A 21,004-nucleotide genomic window follows, 5' to 3' on the forward strand; every position below is an offset into this window, starting at 1 on the left:
CAACAAAATGAACTTAAGATGGAGAAAATCGAAGAAACAATTAATGTAATGAAGAAGAAATTTGACTTTCTGACCTTTAAAAACTCTGACTTAGAATCCAGAATGCGATGGCAGAATCTTCGAATGATTGGGGTGTGTGAAGCTGTGGAATCTGATAACCCTATGAAGTATTTTTCTCAACTTCTAAAAGATGCATTTCCTACTGTATTTCCTGACCAACCACCGTTACTGGATTGTGTTCACAGAGTTCCATCATACTTGTCTAAGTCAGATGAACCTCGACATGTCATCTTACGTTTTCATTATTTTCAAGACAAGGAGAAACTGTTTCGTTTCGTTCGATCTAAAGGTTACATTGATTTTTTGGATCTTAAGTTCCGATTCGTGGAGGATTTCAGTAAACCAATTCGGGATCAACAGGTTCGTTACAGATCTGTGATGTCGGAACTCTACAAGATGGATTTAAAACCAGCGCTGCTTTACCCAGCACGTCTAAGGATTCGTACGTTGGATGGAGCCCTCCGTTTTTTTGAATCTCAATCGGATGCCCAGAGTTATCTGGATCAATTTTCACCTTCAACATCTTAATCGTAATTTTTAACTATCTCCGTTTGATCGGAGGTTGTGAATTTGTCGGCCTTAATTTTTTTTTGCCTTATATGGGCAGAAAAGTTTATTTTTGATTAATTAATATGGTTGCTAAACTTTGTCTATCTGCGTCATTCCTTTCTTTTTCCCAGGGGATTCTGGGTGGTTATTCCCCCAGCGTCATTCTACGTATTTCCTTTGAGGGGCCTTAAATTTTGTAGTTTTTAAATCTTTTTTTTGTAGGTTTTCATAACTATGTTAATAATTTCATTTTTTTTTGTTTATTCATAGGGTCTGGGGTTTGTTGCGGTTTTTATATTTTCTGGCTTTTTCTCTGTTATATTAAGTGTTTGTTTTAATTAATTTACTTTTTTATTCTTTTACTGTTTTATAACTAGCTGATCTTTTTTATATTTACACTTTTTTAGGGAGCGTCTATGGGAAGTCATGGGGGTAGTTTTAGTGCTTGCTTCTTTCTGGCTGGTCTGTGTTAGATTTAGCCTTGGGGTCATGGGGTGGGGGGTGGAGGGAGGGGCTTCACGTTTTAGTTCTTTTCTTCTTGGGCTATGTATACTATTGAAGTATTGGTTGCGTTCTCCTTCCCGGTATCTCTGATTTGTTCTGTTCCCTTTCCGGGTTCGTGGGTCGAGCCTATCGTCAATCCTCCTTGTTGCAGGTTGACTTTAGGGTTTATAGAGTCTATTATTAATTTTGTCTCCTGGAATACTAATGGTCTTAACCATCCTATTAAAAGGAAAAAAGTTTTTAAAGTGTTCCAGAGACTTAAAGCACAAATTTTATTTTTACAAGAGACCCATGTGCGGAGGGGGGACAGACTACGTTTTTTTAAATTCTGGAAGGATCAACAGTTTCATTCGAACTCTAACGCTAAGATTCGAGGCGTCTTTATTTTTATAGACTCCTCAGTTACTTTTATACAACATGATATTATCTCTGATCCGAATGGTAGATTTCTACTGGTTAGTGGTCTACTATTTAATAAAAAGGTAGTTTTGGTTAATGTTTATGCTCCCAATATGAACTGTCCGGAATTTTATAAATCATTATTCAATCAGTTCCCGAATTTGAATGAGTTTTCATTGATCTGGGGCGGAGATCTTAATACCTGTTTATCTCCAGCTTTGGACCGTTCGGCTCCTCTACGGACCTTACCTAATAAATCTGCAACTTTGATTAATTCATTCCTCTCTGATTCTGGGTCGACAGACATTTGGCGTTTTTTGCATCCTCAGGAAAAAGATTTTTCTTTTTTTTCACATGTTCACCATTCCTATTCAAGAATTGATTATTTCTTTATTGACTCTTCTCTTATTTCTTCAGTGATTAAATGTGATTATGACTCTATAACCATTTCGGATCATGCTCCACTTAAGCTTTCTATTAAAATTCAGGCCAATACACAAAATAATAGATAATGGCGTTTTAATTCGCTGTTGCTTCAGGACTCGGACTTTGTTAACTTTATGAATGAACAGATTGATCTTTTTTTTACAATCAACTATACAGAGGATATTTCTGTGAACATTCTTTGGGATACTTTTAAAGCTTATATTCGTGGTCAGATTATCTCGTATTCTGCTGCTTTGAGGAAGAAGCTGAAGCAGGACGAGTTGGTAATTGTGGACAAGATTAAGGAAATTGATAAGAAATATGTTACAGCTCCCTCTGAGGAGTTATATAAACAAAGAACTGAACTTCAAATGGAACAGTTTATTACTTTCGTCCTCGATTGTAAACCAATTAAAGAAAACAAGAAATGAATTTTATGCACACAGTGACAAAATTGGTAAACTGTTGGCTAACCAATTGAAGTCTAATTATGCTAAACCTCAAATTAATCAGATTTATAATCAAAATGACCGACTGATACTTGATCATGCGGGGATTAATCAAACCTTCTTTGATTTTTATTCTTCCTTATATCAATCAGAGTCTCCTCGAGACTCTAAATATACGAATGATTTTTTAGATAACCTAGACTTCCCTGAGATTTCACAGGATATGTCTTCTATGCTAGATACTCCCATTAACACTGATGAGATTAAGAATGTTATTTCCTCTATGAACTTGGGGAAAGCTCCTGGCCCTGATGGGTTTACCGTAGAATTTTATAAATATTTTGCACCTTCATTAATCCCTTGGTTCTGTAGGGTTTTCGAGGCTTCATTAAAACTTGGTAAACTTCCCGAATCTTTCAATAGAGTGTCAATCTCTCTAATATTAAAGAAGGATAAAGATCCTGCTCAATGTGCATCCTATAGACCAATATCTTTATTAATTGTTGATTCTAAAATTTTTTCTAAGTTATTAGCAAACAGATTAGAAAAAGTACTTCCCTTTATTATTTCGGAAGACCAAACGGGTTTTATTAAAGGTCGTTACTCTTTTTATAACATTCGCACACTGTTAAATATTGTTTATACCCCCTCACAAAATGTTCCTGAGTGTGTTATCTCTTTAGATGCTGAGAAAGCTTTTGATAGAGTAGAATGGCCGTCCTTATTTAAGGTGCTTGAAATGTTTAATTTTAGCTCGAAATTTATATCCTGGATCAAACTGTTATATCATTCTCCTGTGGCCTCGGTCCGTACTAACTCTCTAAGCTCACCTTTTTTCCCTCTTTTTCGAGGTACTCGACAAGGTTGTTCTCTTAGTCCTTTATTATTTGATACTGCATTAGAACCCCTTGCAATTGCCATTTGAGAATCTCCAAATATTACTGGGATAACTCGGGGCTTAAAGTCCCATAAAATATCACTCTATGCTGATGACTTACTTTTATATATTTCTAATCCTCAAAAATCCATCCCTGCTGTTTTACAGTTATTAGCAGAATTTAGTCTCTTTTCAGGTTATAAATTAAATCTTAGTAAGAGTGAACTATTCCCGATTAATAAACAACTTCCCTTATATCATAACTTTCTGTTTAAATTGATTAATAATTATTTTTCATATCTTGGGATTAAAATTACTTGTAAATACAAAGATTTATTTAAGATTAACTTTTTACCCTTAATTGACCATATTATTCAACTTTCATCTAAATGGTTTCCTTTATATTTAACTTTGATTGGTTGTATTAATGCAGTTAAGATGTTTTTTCTGCCAAGATTTCTATATATATTTCAGGCATTACCGATTTTTGTTCCAAAATCTTTTTTTGATAAAGTTGACTCAAAAATTTCTTCATTTATTTGGCAAAATAAAAACCCGAGACTGGGTAAAATACATTTACAGAAAGCTAAGAGAGATGGAGGTTTAGCATTACCTAACTTTAGATTCTATTATTGGGCAATTAATATTCGACATATGAAATTTTGGTTACTTGACCAGGATATACTATCCATTCCTAAATGGGTAGCATTGGAATTACAATCTGTTCAGGGTTATACACTTGGCTCTATTTTAGGTTCCTCTCTTCCTTTTGATTTGAAACGCCTCAAACAGGTATCTAACCCGATAGTTAAATATACCTTACGTATTTGGTTTCAATTCAGAAAATTTTTTGACCTTAACCAATTTGGGCTAGCGATTCCTATTTTAGGTAACATATTTTTTCCTCCCTCTTTTACGGATCGTGCTTTTCAAATTTGGAAGACTAAGGGTATTTCACGGTTTTTGGATTTATTTTTAGATGGTTTCCTTATGTCTTTCGAACAATTATCTAATAAATATAATTTATCAAGAATACATTTTTTTAGATATCTACAAGTTAGAAATTTCCTAAATACCATACTTTCTTCTTTTCCAATGCTTCCTCCTACATACATTTTAGATACTATAATTATCCTTAATTCATGTCAGAAAGGTGCATTGGCTATGATTTATAATATTATTATGAAACTTAGGAAAGCTCCATTTGATAAGATTAGGGTAGATTGGGAACAGGAATTGGGGTCTATCATTTCCGTGGATGACTGGGGGCAGATTTTACAATTAGTCAATACTTCCTCTATCTGTGCTAAACATTCCCTAATTCAATTTAAAGTTGTTCATAGAGCACATATGTCCAAAGATAAATTAGCTTGCTTTTATTCTCATATTAATCCTTTTTGTGATAGATGTCCGGGGCAGATAGCCTCTTTAACTCATATGTTTTGGTCTTGTCCTACTCTGGAAACTTTTTGGAGAGACATTTTTAATATTATCTCAAAGGTATTGAATATAGATATCTCTCCTCATCCTATTACTGCTATCTTTGGACTACCTAAAACTTCCAGTAATCTTTCTCCTTCAGCCCGTAGAATGATTGTATTTCTTACTTTAATGGCGAAAAGATGTATCTTACAACATTGGAAAGAGCTTAATGCTCCAACCACCTTTTTTTGGTTTTCTCAGACGATATTATGCTTGAATTTGGAGAAAATTAGAAGCAATCTTTATGATTCCTCACTTAAATTTGAACAGACCTGGAGATCTTTTATTCAATATTTTCATTTAATGTAATTTTTTTCTTCTCTTTTTTGCTCCATATTTATATACCCTTCTTGTTTTTTTTTTACTGTTTTTAATGAGGTCGGGTTTGAGGACGTGATTTTAAGTTCTTTAACTCTACTTGGTTCCAAGTTAGCCCATTGCTTTGCTTTGCTTTTAGTTAGTTGCACGGTGGGTTTTTTTTTCCTTTTCTCTATTGATATATTATATATATATAAATTAGTATACTATTATGTTACCTTAGTATGTTATGTTTAAATTACATTGTTTGTATCTTTTTTTCTGTATTAATATCTCCTGTAATGTTATTATATTCGAACAGTGTATTAGTGCCTATATGGCTTACCTTTTTGTATACTTATTTAATAAAAAGATTTAAAAAGAAATAATTTTTTTGCATCTGTATTTACACAGGAGACAAACACAGAGTCTACAGAAGTGAGGCAAATTGGCATCAACTTCATGGACCCTATACAGGTTACAATGAAGGAGGTGTTTTTTCGCCTTGAGGTGGAAGGTGTTCCCTTGCACCCTGTAGGAAGCAAGTACAGAAATTGGCATGGCCCTAGCAGAGATACTTAAATTATCCTTAGTGACCAGTGAGGTATCAGAGGATTGGATGATAGCCAATGTTGTTCTGCTGTTTAAGAAAGGCTGTAAAAATAAACTGGGAAATTATAGGTCAATGACTCTGACATCAGTAGTGGGAAAGTTATTAGAAAATATCCTAAGGGACTGAATATATGAGTATTTGAATAGATAGGAACTGATTAAGGATAGTCAGCATAGCTTTGTGTGTGGTAACCAATCTTACGGAGTTTTTTGAGGAAGTCACCAGAAAAGTTGATGAAGACAAGGCAGTGGATGCCTTCATCAGGCCTTTGATAAGGTCCTGCATGGGAGGTTGGTCAAGAAGGCTAAACCGCTTGGCATTCAAGACGAGGTAGCAAATTGGATTAGACATTGGCTTTGTGGGAGAAGCCAGAGAATGGTAGTAATGGTTGCCTCTCTGACTGGAGGCTTGTTACTGCTGGAGTGCCACAGAGATTGGTGCTGGGTCTATTGTTGTTTATCATCAATATCAATAATCTGGATGATAACATTAACTGGATCAGCAAATTTGCAGATGACACCAAGATTGAGGGTGTAGTAGACAGCAAGGCAGACTATCATGGCTTGCAGCAGGATCTGGACCAGATAGGAAAATGGCAGATGGAATTTAATGCAGACATGTGTGGGGTGTGCACTTAGGTAGAACCAACCAGGGTAGGTCTTACACAGTGAACATTAGGGCATTGAGGAGTGTTGTAGAACAAAAGGATCTAGGGATACAGGTCCGTAATTCATTGAAAGTGGCAGCACAGACAGTCATAAAGAAAGCATTTGGCACATTGGCCTTCATAAATCAGAGTACTAAGTACAGGAAATCGGATGTTACATTGAAATTGTATAAGACATTGGTGAAGCCCAATTTGGGGTATTGTGTGCAGTTTTGGTCACTTACCTACAAGAAAGATGTAAATAAGGTTGAAAGAGTACAGAGAAAACTTACAAGGATGTTGCCGGGACTAGAGGACTTGAATTATAAGTAAAGATTGAATAGGTGAGGACTTTTCCACACACAAAATGCTGGAGGAGCTCAGCAGGCCAAGGAGCATCTATGGAAAAGAGGCCAGTCGACGTTTCCGACCCAGACCCATCGGCAGGAGCCTGCTGAGTTTCTCCAGCACTTGTGTGTATTGCTTGGATTTCTAGTTTCTGCAGATTTTCTCTTGTGAGGTATGGACTTTATTCCTCAGAATGTAGAAGACTGAGGGGCAACTGAGTAGAGGTATACAAAATTATGAAGGGTGTATATAGGGTAAATGCACTGAGGTTGGGAGCAACTACAACTAGAAGTTATAACTTAAGGGTGAAAGGTGAAAAGTTTAAGGAGAACATGAGGGAAAACTTCATTCAGAGGGTCATGAGAGACAACAGGCTAGTGCAAGTGGTGCACATGAGCTCAATTTCAACGTTTAAGAAAAGTTTGGATAGGTACATGAATGGTAGAGGTATGTGGGGCTATGGAACCAGTGAAGGTCAATGGGAGCAGGCAGGGTAAATGGTTTAGCATGAACTAGATGAACCGAAGGGTCTGTTTCCATGCTGTAATTCTATGACTCAATATTCTGCTAAGTTAACTGAAGGGGTGGAAGTACACAGATCTATTTCGGAAATTTCAATGCACATAGAAAAGCCTGCTAAAACTACGTTGCACAAGTCATTACCAGGACCTCAGCTGAACAAACTTCTTAAACACACAATAAACAAATTTTGTATACAAGTACATCCCATTCAAATGAATGCTGTTTTCTTCAATTCTTCAACCCTTCCTTTTGTGAAGCTTAAGATCAGAGCAAAATGCATCCTTAGTCCCTCTACAATAAGCTGGTTTTTAAATCTAGTATCTTTAAAGGAGAAGGGAGTCTTGATATGGTGGATACCAAAAGAAAATTAATGTTAGAAATTGGTATTTATTGGTAAAGGCTTGTAATGGCGTCTAACCTGAGAAGACGCAGGTAAAACAGAAACAAAGAAAAAGCTGGAACTGTGAGATATAGCACACAGAAGTTGCTTGAAATGCAAAATAAAGGAGAAAGCAACACACACAAAATGCTGGAGGAAATCAGCAGGCCAGGCAGCATCTGTGGAAAAGAGTACAGTTGATGTTTCAGGCTGAGACCCTTCAGCAGGATTACAAATTCTTGTTTCTGATTGGAATAAAGGAGAATGGTGGGTCACACAGTATCTCTGGAGAGAGAAACAACTGGATTACATCATTATGGGTTTAAAAAACCAGCCACTAGAAATACTCAGCAAGTAGACAGCTTCCTAGGAGAGAGAAATTGAAACACTGAGCATTACCCTCACATAAAACTTCAGTGACCTAGAATGCTAATGTTTCATGGGTTGGGTACAATGTTGTTTATTTGGGTCATTTTCCCTTCTCTTCTTCACAAATACTTCTGGCCTGCTGAATATTTCCAGCATTTTCTATTTCAGATTTCCAACATCTGCAGTCATCTACTTTTCAGTCTTTGGATATCTATGATGTGGTTTTTTTTTACATATTATGCTATCTGACCTGCTGAACTTTCTAGGCAGACTCCTTCATATTAGAATTGCATCAACGGTTGTGTCCCGTATCCCAGTTTCACACAACACTCACTTATGCCATTCACATTGAAACCTCTACTCTATCACAGCCATTTCCTTTCTTCAACTTAGAACATTTCCATTTCTATTATTCCTCAACTCTGATAAAAAAGTTATAGGTTTGTAGTCATATTCCATCAGTGCAGCATCCAACCTGATGATGGGTGAATATTGATTTTGTTCGGATGTTTTCCCTCTCCTCCCATCTATTCCCCAATCTGGCCTTTTAGCTCTTCTCACCTGCCTATCGCTTCCCAATGAGTCCCCACCTCCTTCCCTTTCTCCTATGGTCCACTCTCCTCTCCTATCAGATTCCTTCCTCTCCAGCCCTTGACCTTTCTTACACTCCTGGCCTCGCCTATCACCTTCTTGCGAGTCTCCTTTCCCTCCCCCAAACTTTTTAAAAAATTCTGGCGCCTTCTGCCTCCCTTCCCAGTCACGAAGAAGGGTCTCGTCCCGAAACGTCGGCTGTTTATTCATTTCCCAAGATGCTGCCTGACCTGCTGAGTTCCTCCCGCATTCTGTGTGTGTTGTTTTGGATTTCCAGCAGCTTCAGAATTTCTCGTGTTTACGAAACATTATGCCTTGGTCCACTATTTGATTTGAGATGTTAAGACATCTTCTTTCTACCTTGCACCGGAGCAAAGCATAATTTCAGGACACGATGACGCCTCCTTCCAGAATGGCAAAACAAGGCCACCGGATATCTCCAACACCTGGCACTTCCACAACCCTGCCATTAACGGAGAAGGCACGCCAGTCCTTCAGCCCCCGCCGCTCGTAACGAGTCAGTGACGCCGCTAACGCCAGCCTCGCCCACCGCCCTCGCGGCCAAATCGAGCCCGCAGCGCGACCGCGCAGCCAGGGCCTCGGAAGCTGGCGGCTCGAGCCGCTCTGCCGCCGCGCGAGATTTGGAAGCTGCAATCTGATTGGCTCCCGTGCGCTGCACGCTCCCTCCTCGCTCTCTCTTCCGGAGTCAGGAGCGAGAGGGGCGGTCGAGTGGAGATCCAGGCCAGCTGACCGGCCCGTTTAATTTATCTGAATGTAAGTTTTGCATTTATAGGGACTGTCGAGAACTACGCTTAATTTTGTTATTAAAAAAAGAAAAGCCATTTTGCATGAACTGGATTTGAACTCCCAACCCGGGTGTGAGCTACAGTCTATTCAATAAAACTGAGCTGTGTCTAATTCGGTATTTCTCCAGTTTCTTGCTTTATCTTTAAAAATAGTATTAACGGGTTCAGGAGCCTCGAAATATGTTTATTGTGAGGGTAGAGTGTGTACGCTTTTGTATTTTATATTGCATCAGAAGACATGTATTTGTCAAAAGGATGTTCTATTGACAACACAATTATTTAGAAATTATGTTACGTAATATAACGTTTGTGTCCACTATACGTTAGAAGTTGTTTGAACATTTGAATGCAATTGTGTATTTACTCCATCTATATGGAAGGAAATGACTGCTTTTGACTACTCCATGCACAGAAGCAGCCAAAACTCTCACAGTTAGCAAACGGACACAAGCAGGTTATTCCCTGTAAATCTGAGGCCTGCTTCACTGATGCATTTAGAGGAGATGTGCTGCTGAAGGAGCACTGGGAATGAGATTTAGAAGGGGTTCCCATAAAACTAAAAGGTTGATCCTCCATGTGTCTTTGGACCCTCCCCAGCATGGTTCAGCCTTGACGTCTGATATCTTGAAATCCTTTCAGCAGCTGATCATGTTGACGTCCTGACTGGCACTCCTGCCCCTACCCTAAACACAAGCATGTCTCAGTTGTGGCCTCTTCAACCCCAAGATCTGTGGAGAAAAGGTCTTTTGTGTGGCCGTAGAGGCATAAAGCAGCGTGGAAATGGGTCCTGTGGCTGGACTCGTCCATGCTGACTGTACTGAACAGTGAGTTAGTCCCATCCGCCTGCAGTTGGCCCACAGTCATTTAAAATCTCTCCTATCCATGTACCTATCAAGATGGCTTTTAGATGTTGCTAATGTGTCCACCTCAACCATTGCTTCTGGCAGCTCATTCCATCATTTGCGTGAAGTAGACACGGGCCTCCAGACTGAGAAAGAACTCTTGGTCATCAGCATTTGCTTCCCACTACTGATCCAATTATGAATCCAGTCCACGATCTCCCTGTGGATCCCATGCCATCTCACCTTGTAGACCAGCCTTCCATGAGGGTCCTTGTCAAACACCTTATAGGCAACATCCGCTGCCCTACCCTCATCCACCCTCTTGTTCACCTCCTTGAAGAACGCCAAGGAGTTTGTCAGATACAACTTCCCACATTGACTGTCCTGAATTAGTCTCTGTCTCTCCAAACGTTAGTAGATCCTGTCCCCCAGAATCCCCACTGGAAATTTACTTGCCTCCAATGGCAGACTCACGAGCCTGTAGTTTCTGGGCATGTTTGTTGATGCCCTTTTAAAAAATTGTGTCACATTAGCCACTCTCCAGTCATTCTGAGCCTCACCTGTGGACAGAGATGAAGCAAAAAATCTCTGTGAGGGCCTTTGCAATTTCTTCTCGAGCTCCCACAAGGTCTGACAGTGCACTAGGGGATTTACGTACCTTAATGCATTTTAAAGTCTCATACATTCTCCCTACTAAGTCGTATGTGGTCCATGACATTTCCTTGGCTTCCATCATTTTCTCCACAGTAAAAACTGAAGAGAAATATTCATTAAAAATCTCATCCCTGTCCTTTGATTCCATGCACAGATGGCTATGCTGATCTTTTAAGTGGATCTATTCTCTCCTAGTAACCCTTTTACTCATTCCTATAGAATTTCTTGGGATTTTGCCTTACCTTGCCCGCCTCCTTTCTCATTTCCTTTTTTTTGCCCTCTTAAGTGACCTCAAGGGATTCATTAGTTCCTAATTGTTTATGTACAGTGTTTGCCTCTTTCTTGTTTTTAACTGAATCTCAATATCTCTTGTCAGCTAGGGTTGCTGAAACCTGCCAGCTTTGTCCTTCACCTTTACTTAAACATCTGGGCTCTGAACTCTTGACATTGCACTTTAGTCATTAAGAAGGTAAAGATGGAATGTGAAAGTAAGCCAGCCAATAATATTAAAGAGGCTACCAAAGGATTCTTCAGATACATAAAGTGTAAAAGAGAGGTGAGAGTGGATATCAGACTGCTGGAAAACGATGCTGGAGAGGTAGTAATGGGGGACAAGGAAATGGGAGACATACTGAATAAGTATTTTGCATCAGTCTTCACTGTGGAAGACACTATCAGTATGGTGGAAGTTCCAGGTGTTGGGGGTGGGGGGGGCATGAAGTGTGTGATGTTACCATTACTAGAAAGAAGGTTTTTGGGAAACTGAAAGGTCTGAAGGTAGATAAGTCACCTGGATCAGATGGTGTATACCCCAGGGTTCTGAAAGAGGAGGCTGAAGAGATCGTGCAGGCATTAGTCATGATCTTTCAAGAATCACTAGATTCTGGAATGGTTCCGGAAGACTAGAAAATTGCAAATGTCACTCTGCTCTTCAAGAAGGGAGAGAGGCAGAAGGAAGGAAACTAGAGACCAGTTAGTCTGACCTCAGTGATTGGGAAGATGTTGGAGTTGATTATTAAGGATGTGATCTCAGGGTACTTGGAGACACATGATACAATAAGCTGTAGTCAGCATAGTTTCCTCAAGGAAAAATCTTGCCTGAAAAATCTGTTGGAATTCTTTGAAGAAATAACAAGCAGGATAGACAAAAGAGAATCGCTTGATGTGGTGTACTTGGATTTTCAGAAGACCTTTGACAAGGTGCCACACATGAGGCTGCTTAATAAGCTACAAGCCCATGGTATTACAGGAAGATTCAGGCATGGATAAAGCAGTGGCTGATCGGCAAGAGGCAAAGAGTAGAAATAAAGGAAGCCTTTTCTGGTTGGCTGCTGATGACTAGTGGTGTTCCATAGGGGTCTGTGTTGGGATCAATTCTTTTTACATTATATGTCAATGATGATGGAATCAATGACTTTGTTACAAAGTTTGCAGACGATATGAAGAAAGGTGGAGGGGCAGGTAGTTTTGGAGGAGTAGAGAGGCTACAGAAGGACTTAGACAGATTAAGAGAATAGGCAAAGAAATGGTAGATGGAATATAGGCATCCATTAGTCTTATGAGACCATGGATTTGCGCCTTGGAGGGTTTCCAGGGTGCAGGCCTGGGCAAGGTCTTATGGAAGACTGGCAGTTGTCCATGCTGCAAGTCTCCATGCCACCGATATTGTTCAAGGGAGGGGCACTAGGGCCGATACAGCTTGGCACCGGTGTCATCGCAGAGCAATGTGTGGTTAAGTGCCTTGCTCAAGGACACAACACGCTGCCTCAGTTGAGGCTTGAACTAGCAACCTTCAGATCACTAGCCCAATGCCTTAACACTTGGCCACGGTAGAAGGAATACAGTGTTGGGAAGTGTATGATCATGCACTTTGGTAGAAGAAATGAAAGCATAGACCATTTTCTAAATGGAGAGAAAATAAAAAAAAACTGAGGTGCAAAGGGACTTGAGAGTCCTTGAGCAGGATTCCCTAAAGGTTAATTTGCAGGCTGATTCTGTGGTGAGGAAGGCAAATGCAATGCTAACATTCAATTCAAGAGGACTAGAATATAAAAGCAATGATGTAGTGTTGAAACTTTATAAACCACTGGTGAGGCCTCACTTGGAGTGTTGTGAGCAGTTTTGGGCCCTTTATGTGGCGAATCTGGAGAAGGTTCAAAGGAGGTTCACAAAAGTGATTCCAAGATTGATTGGCTTGCCATATGAAGAGCGTTTGGCTCTGGGACTGTATTCACTAGAATTCAGGAGAATGAGGAATGACCTCCTTGAAACCTCAGAATGGAGGGGCATCCTTTTAGAGTGGAGATGAGGAGGAATTTCTTTAGTCAGAGAGTGATGAACCTGTGGATGCCAAATCTTTATGTATATTTAAGATAGAGGTTGATAGATTCTTGATTGGTCAGGGCATGAAGGCATATGGGCGAAGGCATGAGATTAGGTCTGAGAGGAGAATTGGATCAGCCATGATGAAATGGCGGAGCAGACTCGATGGGCCAAATGGTCTCATTCTGCTGCTATATCTTATGGTCTGAAATGCCTCCCATTTGGCAAAGGACTGTCCTTTCCCTTCAAACCAACCGTCTTGTCCAGTCCACCACTGCTCCCGCTGAATGGCTCCAAAATTTGCTCTACCTGGCTCAGGACCTGAATCGATGACCTGACTGAATCTGAATCTCCATAAATCTGTTAAAACTAATAGAATTATGGTCGCTGTACCCAAAGTGCTCGCTGACACCTCTTCCCGTACCCCCTTTAATAGATCTTTCTATATAACGACCCATGAAGTTTTCTTGGACACATTTCACACAATCAAAGCCTTTTACACAATGTTTAGCCCAGTTATATTACTGAAGTTAAAATCTCCCGCTCATACTACCTTATTATGTTTACAATTAGCTGCAGACTCTCTGCATATCTGCTGTTCTGATTCCTGGTGACTGTTGTTGGTTGGGGGCGGCGGGGAATTATAATATATTCCCATCAGAGTGACCATCCCCTTGTTTCTAAGTCCTACCCATATGGCCTCACTGGATGATCTCCCAAGAATATTCTCTCTATTGACTGTTGTTATGTCCTCCTTCATCAAGATGGCAACTTCCACTTCTCTTTTACCTGCACCCCTGTCGTGCCTGTAGCATCTGCATCCCGGTGCACTGAGATGCCAGTCCTGTCTTTCCCTCAGCCAGTTATACTTATCAAAAGCAAACATCCTGTAAATTTTAGAAAACTGAAATTAAAAGCCACATGCATGAGATACTCAACAGGTCAGGCAGTAGCTGTGGAGAGGAAACTTAAGGTCGTTGATCTATCATCAATCCTTCTTTCAGCCCTTTTCTACAACTTAAAACATGTTTGGTTTCTAAGTTGAAGTCACAAATTTGTAACTTAACAGAAATGTTGACCTGCCTGATAATGATCTTTTTAGGTGAATACAAAAGCTAAAGCTTTTCTTGTCCAGTTTCAACCTAATGGTCTGAATTATGGATAAGGCAGTCAGCATGAGATGTCAGTTCATTTTTCTGGGGTGGCATCTGTTTGTCACTGAAAGCCCATTCACCTGCATTGGGAAGTTTAGCAAAATCAGCTAATTAAACCTATAGTCAATGCAAGGTCATTTTCCTCATCCAAATTTACAGTAATGTCAGAATGAACTGAAACTAAGTACGGTGCTGAGAACGTTCCTGTTATCTTTCCTTTGCAGGCCTTGTCTGTCACACTCAGCTGTGCTTCACTGAAAGACTCTTGTCATGTTGGATGTTGGGAAGTGGCCATTGTTTGCCTTGCTTCCGCCACAAGACCTCCGCTCTATTCGCCTAGCCTGTGTCTTTGGCGCATCTGGTAATGAAACTCTGTATGTCACAGAAAATGATGAGGTAATGTCCTTTCCTTAAGGCCATCAAGTCATGGCCCTGATTCTTATGTAATGGAAACAAATACAAATAAATGGAACAGAAGTTGTTATTTATGTTTAAATAAAAATGAGTTGTCTTAACACGTAAACTTAAGCATTTTGAAAATAAATCTTCAACTATTCATGAGCCAGGGGCATCTGTGATGCTTGGTCTGTTAGCAACCTCTTGTTACTTCATGGTTGCCTTGAACTAGCTTTGGCAAAAGATCCTTGACCTGCAGTAACATGTTTCTCTGTTCATTGACAGAGCTTACAGTAATTTAATTTTCAGAATGCCAGGAGCTGTATTGTTTTGGTTTGATTTTGCTGACTAGCTTATTCCTCAGCTGGGTCGGTATCAAATGATGATGAAAGACAGATATTACAGTTGGTCTAGGAACTTGTATAGACTACTACAACCAAAATAAAAAATTACTGGAAAAAGTCAGCTAGTTAAGCAACATCTGTGGCAAGAGAAACCAGTTAATGTTCTGGATCAGGGATTGAGTCAGAGTGAACTGATCTGTTTTGTTTCAGATTCCAGTTTTATTTGTTTTCCATGGAGGGACTATTTCTTGAGCTGAACCTCCAAACTGTGTGATGAATGAATATCGATCTTGATTGCTACTTCTCTCTTGGCAAATGTTGTATTGAGAATTTTTTGCATTTTCTGTTTTTCTTTCAGATTTATAGTGTCTGCAGTTTCATTCCTTTTGATTCTATGCTGTCTAATTCCAACATAAAGTAAATTCTCTAGACATTTGTTTTTGAGAATCCAAACTAAAATGTTTAAGCTATTAATGAAAACCACTTCAAATTTGTCAAGAGTTACAGACTAAATTCAAGTTCTTATTTTGGCGTTAGGTATTTGTCCTTGGGACGAACTGCAGTGGTTGCTTAGGAACTGGTGATATTCAGAGTACAATACAGCCCAGGAAAATCGACGTTTTGTGTGGCAAGAAGATTGTTCACCTAAATTATGGAAGTGGACCTCACGTGGTGCTTGCAACTTCAGGTAAAGTATCTGAAAAGACCTCAAGGAACTGCGCCCAGTGCTGCTCTTCTACTCCCTTTAACAAGTTAACTGGGAATTGCAACAACTTAAAGTGAAACCGTCCCTAATGAATAGGGAATGTGTAAAAATCTCAATATTTTGACCAGATACTAGAAAAAAATAACTCCACCTAATTTTAGATTTATTGAATTGGACAGTAACAATTGTAGCGTCTTTAAATTTCTGGTCAAAAGGCAGGTAATTCCGGTGCTTAGGTCCAGTGATGATGAAGGAATGGCAATATATTTCCAACTTCGAATGTTGAGCAAATTGGAGAGGAACATGTTGGTTGTGGCCCTTGACTGGACCTGAAGACTTCTTCCTTCTTGTGAATGGAGATTGTGAGTTTGGGAGGTGCTATTGGAATCGCCAAAGCAAGTAACTGAGGGAATGAATATTTATTGTGGATATGGTACCAGTTAAGCAGACCACTTTGATCTGAATTACGCCAAGCTTTCTGATGTTAACTGGAACTGCACTCATCCATGCAGATAGAAAGCATTGCATCACATTCGTGACCTAAGGAAAAGTCTTTGGGGTGTCAGGACTCGAGTCGCTTACCACAAGGTACCCAAGCTGTAACTGCTCTTGTAGCCACAATTTTTAAGGCCTGGTACAATTGAGTTTCTGGTGACATCTGAGGATGTTAATTCTGGAGTAATGCAATTGAATGTCAAAGAGGTGGTCACACACTTGTTGGAAGTGATCATTGCCAGCACTTTTGAGGCATGGATGTAACTTGCCATTATCACCCTGTTCCTGAATGATGTAGGTTTGGTTCACGTCAATTTGCAAATGGAATTGAAGATTTTGCATTTATTCACAAGTATCCTCGCTTCTGACCTGATGATGAAAGGCAGTTGATGAAGTAGCTTATTTCACTTAGGTAGATGCCAGTGTTTTAAGTGTATTGGAACAGCTAGGCTAGAGGTACAGCCAGATTTGGAATGTGAATTCCAAACTACCAGGTGGGATTTTGTCTGGTCCGGTAGCCTTTGCTATATCTGTGTACTCTATCATTTCTTGATATAATGTGGGGTGAATCAAACTGGCTAAATTTTGCTTTCTGTAATGGTGGGGATCTCAGGAGGAAATTGGGTTTGATGACCCACTAGCTGAACATTATTACAAATGCTTTAGTGTACCTGTTTTAGGCCCTGCCATCACTCAGTGGGAACGTTCTGGGAATAACTTCCCCCAGTTACCTGTTTAATTATCCACCACCATTAATAAGTAATTGTGGCAGAATGTCTGGCTTTGTGAGATTCCTTAGCTCTGTCAGCTGGCTGCTAGCTTTCTGCTTATCGTTGTGTTATGGCTTCATCTGGTTCGTAATTATTTTTAGATAAGCTTAATGTTGTGCATGACATGCTCTTCTATACTTATTTAAATCATTGCTTATGGTAGACGAAGCAACGTGCTGGCTCATGAAGTTTCAGACTGTGTGCTGGTGGTGGACATTTCTCTGACTGATGGTCCACGATGCCTCATAAATCGTCAGTTTTCTACTGGTGGATCTGTTCCAAGTGAATCCCATTTAACATGATTGTAGTGCTCACAACATGGAACACAGAAATAGTACAGCTCAGAAAAAGGCCCTTACGCACCATGATATCTGTGCCAAGCAGGGTGCCGAAATAAATGAATTCCTTCCTCCTGTGTGTGATCCCTATTCATGTACCTATCTCAATGCCTCTTGAACACTGCCATTGTATTTGCTTCCAGTATCACTCTTTCAGTGCATTTCAGGCACCAACTACTTTCTGTATGAAACAAAACTTGCCCCACATATCCCCTTTAAACATTTCCCGTCTCACCATAAAGGTATGCCCTCCAGTGCCTGGCATTTCCACCCTGGGAAGATCAGAATCAGAATCAGGTTTATTATCACCGGCATGTGACGTGGAATTTGTTAACTTCGCAGCAGCAGTCAATACAATACATAATATAGCAGAGAGAGAAAAATAATGAAAAATAAAACATAATAAATAAACAAGTAAATCAATTACATATATTGAATAGATTTTTTAAAAATGTGCAAAAACAGGAATACTGTATATTAAAAAAGTGAGGTAGTGTCCAAAGCTTCAATGTTCATTTAGGAATCGGATGACAGAGGGGAAGAAGCTGTTCCTGAATTGCTGAGTGTGTGCCTTCAGGCTTCTGTACCTCTTACCTGATGATAGCAGTGAGAAAAGGGCATGCCCTGGGTGCTGGGAGTCCTTAATAATGGACGCTGCCTTTCTGAGACACTGCTCCCTAAAGATGTCCTGGGTACTTTGTAGGCTAGTGCCCAAAATGGAGCTGACTAGATTTACAACCTTCTGTACCTTCTTTTGGTCCTGTGCAGTAGCCCTTCCATACCAGATAGTGATGCAACCTGTCAGAATGCTCCACAGTACAACTATAGAAGTTTTTGGGTGTATTTGTTGACATGCCAAATCTCTTCGAACTCCTAATAAAGTATAGCCACTGTCTTGCCTTCTTTATGACTACATCAATATGTTGGGATCAGGTTAGATCCTTAGCGATCTTGACGCCCAGGAACTTGAAGCTGCTCACTTTCCCCACTTCTGATCCCTCTATGAGGATTGGTATGTGTTCCTTCGTCTTACTCTTCCTGAAGTCCACAATCAGCTCTTTTGTCTTACTGACATTGAGTGTCAGGTTGTTGTTGCGGCACCATTCCACTAGCTGGCATATCTCACTCCTGTGCCCCATCTCGTCACCACCTGAGATTCTACCGACAATGGTTGTATCGTCAACAAATTTGTAGATGGTATTTGAGCTATGCCTAGCCACGCAGTCATGTGTATAGAGAGAGCAGAGCAGTGGGCTAAGCACACACCCCTGAGGTGCGCCAGTGTTGATCGTCAACAAGGAGGATATGTCATCACCAATCCGCATGGACTGTGGTCTTCCGGTTAGGAAGTCGAGGATCCAATTGCAGAGGGATACAGAGGCCCAGGTTCTGCAACTTCTCAAACAGGATTGTGGGAATGATGGTATTAAATGCTGAGCTATAGTCAATGAACAGCATCCTGACTTAGGTGTTTATGTTGTCTAGGTGGTATATAGCTGTGTGGAGAGCCATTGAGATTGCATCTGCCATTGACCTATTGTGGGGATAGGCAAATTGCAATGAGTCCAGGTCCTTGCTGAGGCAGGAACTTAGTCTAGTCATGACCAACGTCTCAAAGCATTTCATCACTGTCGATGTGAGTGCTACCAGGCGGTAGTCATTAAGGCAGCCCACATTATTCCTCTTTGGCATTGGTATAATTGTTGCCTTTTTGAAGCAAGTGGGAACTTCTGCCCATAGCAGTGAGAGGTTGAAAATGTCCTTGAAAGCATTCCGGCCTTCTACTCGTCTGTGCTTCTATCAGATCTCCCCTCAATCTCCAACACTCCAGAGAAAACAATTCCAGTTTGTCCAACTTCTTCTCATCTTTAATACCTTCTAATTTGGGCAGCATCCTGATAAACTTGTTCTGGGTCCTCTCTAGATGCTGTACATCTATCCTGGAATGGGACTACCAGAATGCATGTGGGACTACCAAACCAAAGTCATATGTAACTGTTAAATGACTCATGATTCTTATTTTCTATGCCCCTGGTGATGTTATACCCCTTATTTATTGTCTATCTGCCTGTATTGCCACTTTCAGGGAGGTATGGATTTGGACTCATGGCACCTTTATTCATCAGTACTGTTAATAATTCTGCCATTATCTATATGTTCTCTTTTCATTTGACCTCCCAAAATGCAACACCTCATACTTGCCTGAATTAAGCTCCAAGTTCCATTTTCCCACCCATGTCTATAACTGTATCCTTTGACCTTCTTCACTGTCTGCAACTTGCCAATTTTTGTGCCCTCTGCAAATTAATGATCCATCTACAAACAACAGATAGATACTTTATTGATTCCAAAGGAAATTACAGTGTCACACTAGCGTGACAAGTGCACAGATATACAAATATTAGAAGAGAAGTAGGAAAGAATAAAAAATAAGTTACCTCAAACACTCTAACAGGAGGGGGTCATCACTTCCCCGGCTACAGGTTGACTCATTATAGAGCCTAATGGTTGAGGGTTAGAATGACTCTTTGAAGCAGCGCAATTAGAAACGTAGAAAGGGAGATGAGGAATTAGGAAATTGCAAAGTGAAATTGACGATATTTATACGTTGGAAACTCAGAAGAAATTTTCTTTACCTGAGACAAAAGAATTATGAAGTAGGAGGTAAATCAGCTAGGTTATTAGCATATAAATTACGAAAACAACAAGCAGACAATACAATTCATAAAATAAAGAATCCAAAGACAAAGCTTGTGGAGAGTACAACAGGGAAAATTCAAGAGAGTTTTGAAACATATTATCGAGAGCTGTACTCCCAACCCCGGGCCCCCAATGAGTCCTATATAGACAGTGTATTAAATTTTTTAGATCTACCTAAACTTACAGATTTACAAAATGAAAGTTTATTAGAACCAGTAACTGTCAAAGAACTGAACATGGCCATCTCTAGGTTAAAGGCTGGAAAGTCCCCGGGTTCTGATGGGTTTACCTCAGAGTGGTACAAGTCCCTGAAGACACAGTTAGCCCCATTACTACTTAACACCTTTAATTGGATCTTGCAGAGAGGAGAAACTCCACCTTCCTGGAGAGAAGTGATTATTTCAGTTATTCCTAAAGAGGGTAAAGATAAACTAGAATGTGGCAATTATCGGCCAATTAGTGTTCTTAATTTAGATTACAAACTATTTACATCTATATTAGCGCGCAGATTGGAAAAGCTTTTACCTGGCCTAATCCACTTAGACCAGACTGGATTTATTCAACAAAGACAAACACAGGACAACATAAGGAGAACTCTACACATATTAGAACAGGTTAATAAGCATGAGACAGAGACAATGGTAGTAGGATTGGACGCTGAGGAAGCTTTTGATTCGGTTAGTTGGGCATTCCTATACAGAGTGTTAGGAAGATTCGGCTTTCAAGAAAAGTTTATTAAAGTAATTCAGACTCTATATGACAGCCCTACAGCCCGAATTAAGATAAATGGGGACCTCTCTGACTCCTTCATCTTAGAGAGAGGCACTAGACTGGGATGCCCAATTTCTCCTCTCCGTTTTGCGCTATATATTGAACCGCTTACCCAACTAATAAGACAGAGCGAAATCTTAAAAGGTATCAAGGTGGCAGGGATTGAACAGAAAGTGGAGTTATTCGCAGATGATG

At 39.9% G+C, this 21,004-nt stretch overlaps 1 protein-coding gene across 3 annotated transcripts in view; it reads left to right on the top strand.

Annotated features, from left to right (window-relative positions):
• The first annotated feature begins 9,191 nt into the window (after positions 1 to 9,191).
• Positions 9,192 to 21,004, top strand: part of LOC140199165 (RCC1 and BTB domain-containing protein 2-like) — a 77,864-nt gene continuing 66,051 nt past the window's right edge. For all 3 annotated transcript variants that reach the window (XM_072260786.1, XM_072260787.1, XM_072260788.1), the window contains exons 1-3: positions 9,192 to 9,285; positions 14,514 to 14,685; positions 15,567 to 15,717. In XM_072260786.1, the coding sequence (XP_072116887.1) occupies positions 14,560 to 14,685; positions 15,567 to 15,717 (277 nt within the window). In that variant the 5' untranslated portion in view covers positions 9,192 to 9,285; positions 14,514 to 14,559. The remainder of the gene's footprint in view (positions 9,286 to 14,513; positions 14,686 to 15,566; positions 15,718 to 21,004) is intronic.

This window comes from Mobula birostris, chromosome 6 (assembly GCF_030028105.1).
Source record: "Mobula birostris isolate sMobBir1 chromosome 6, sMobBir1.hap1, whole genome shotgun sequence".
Lineage (NCBI taxonomy): Eukaryota > Metazoa > Chordata > Chondrichthyes > Myliobatiformes > Myliobatidae > Mobula > Mobula birostris.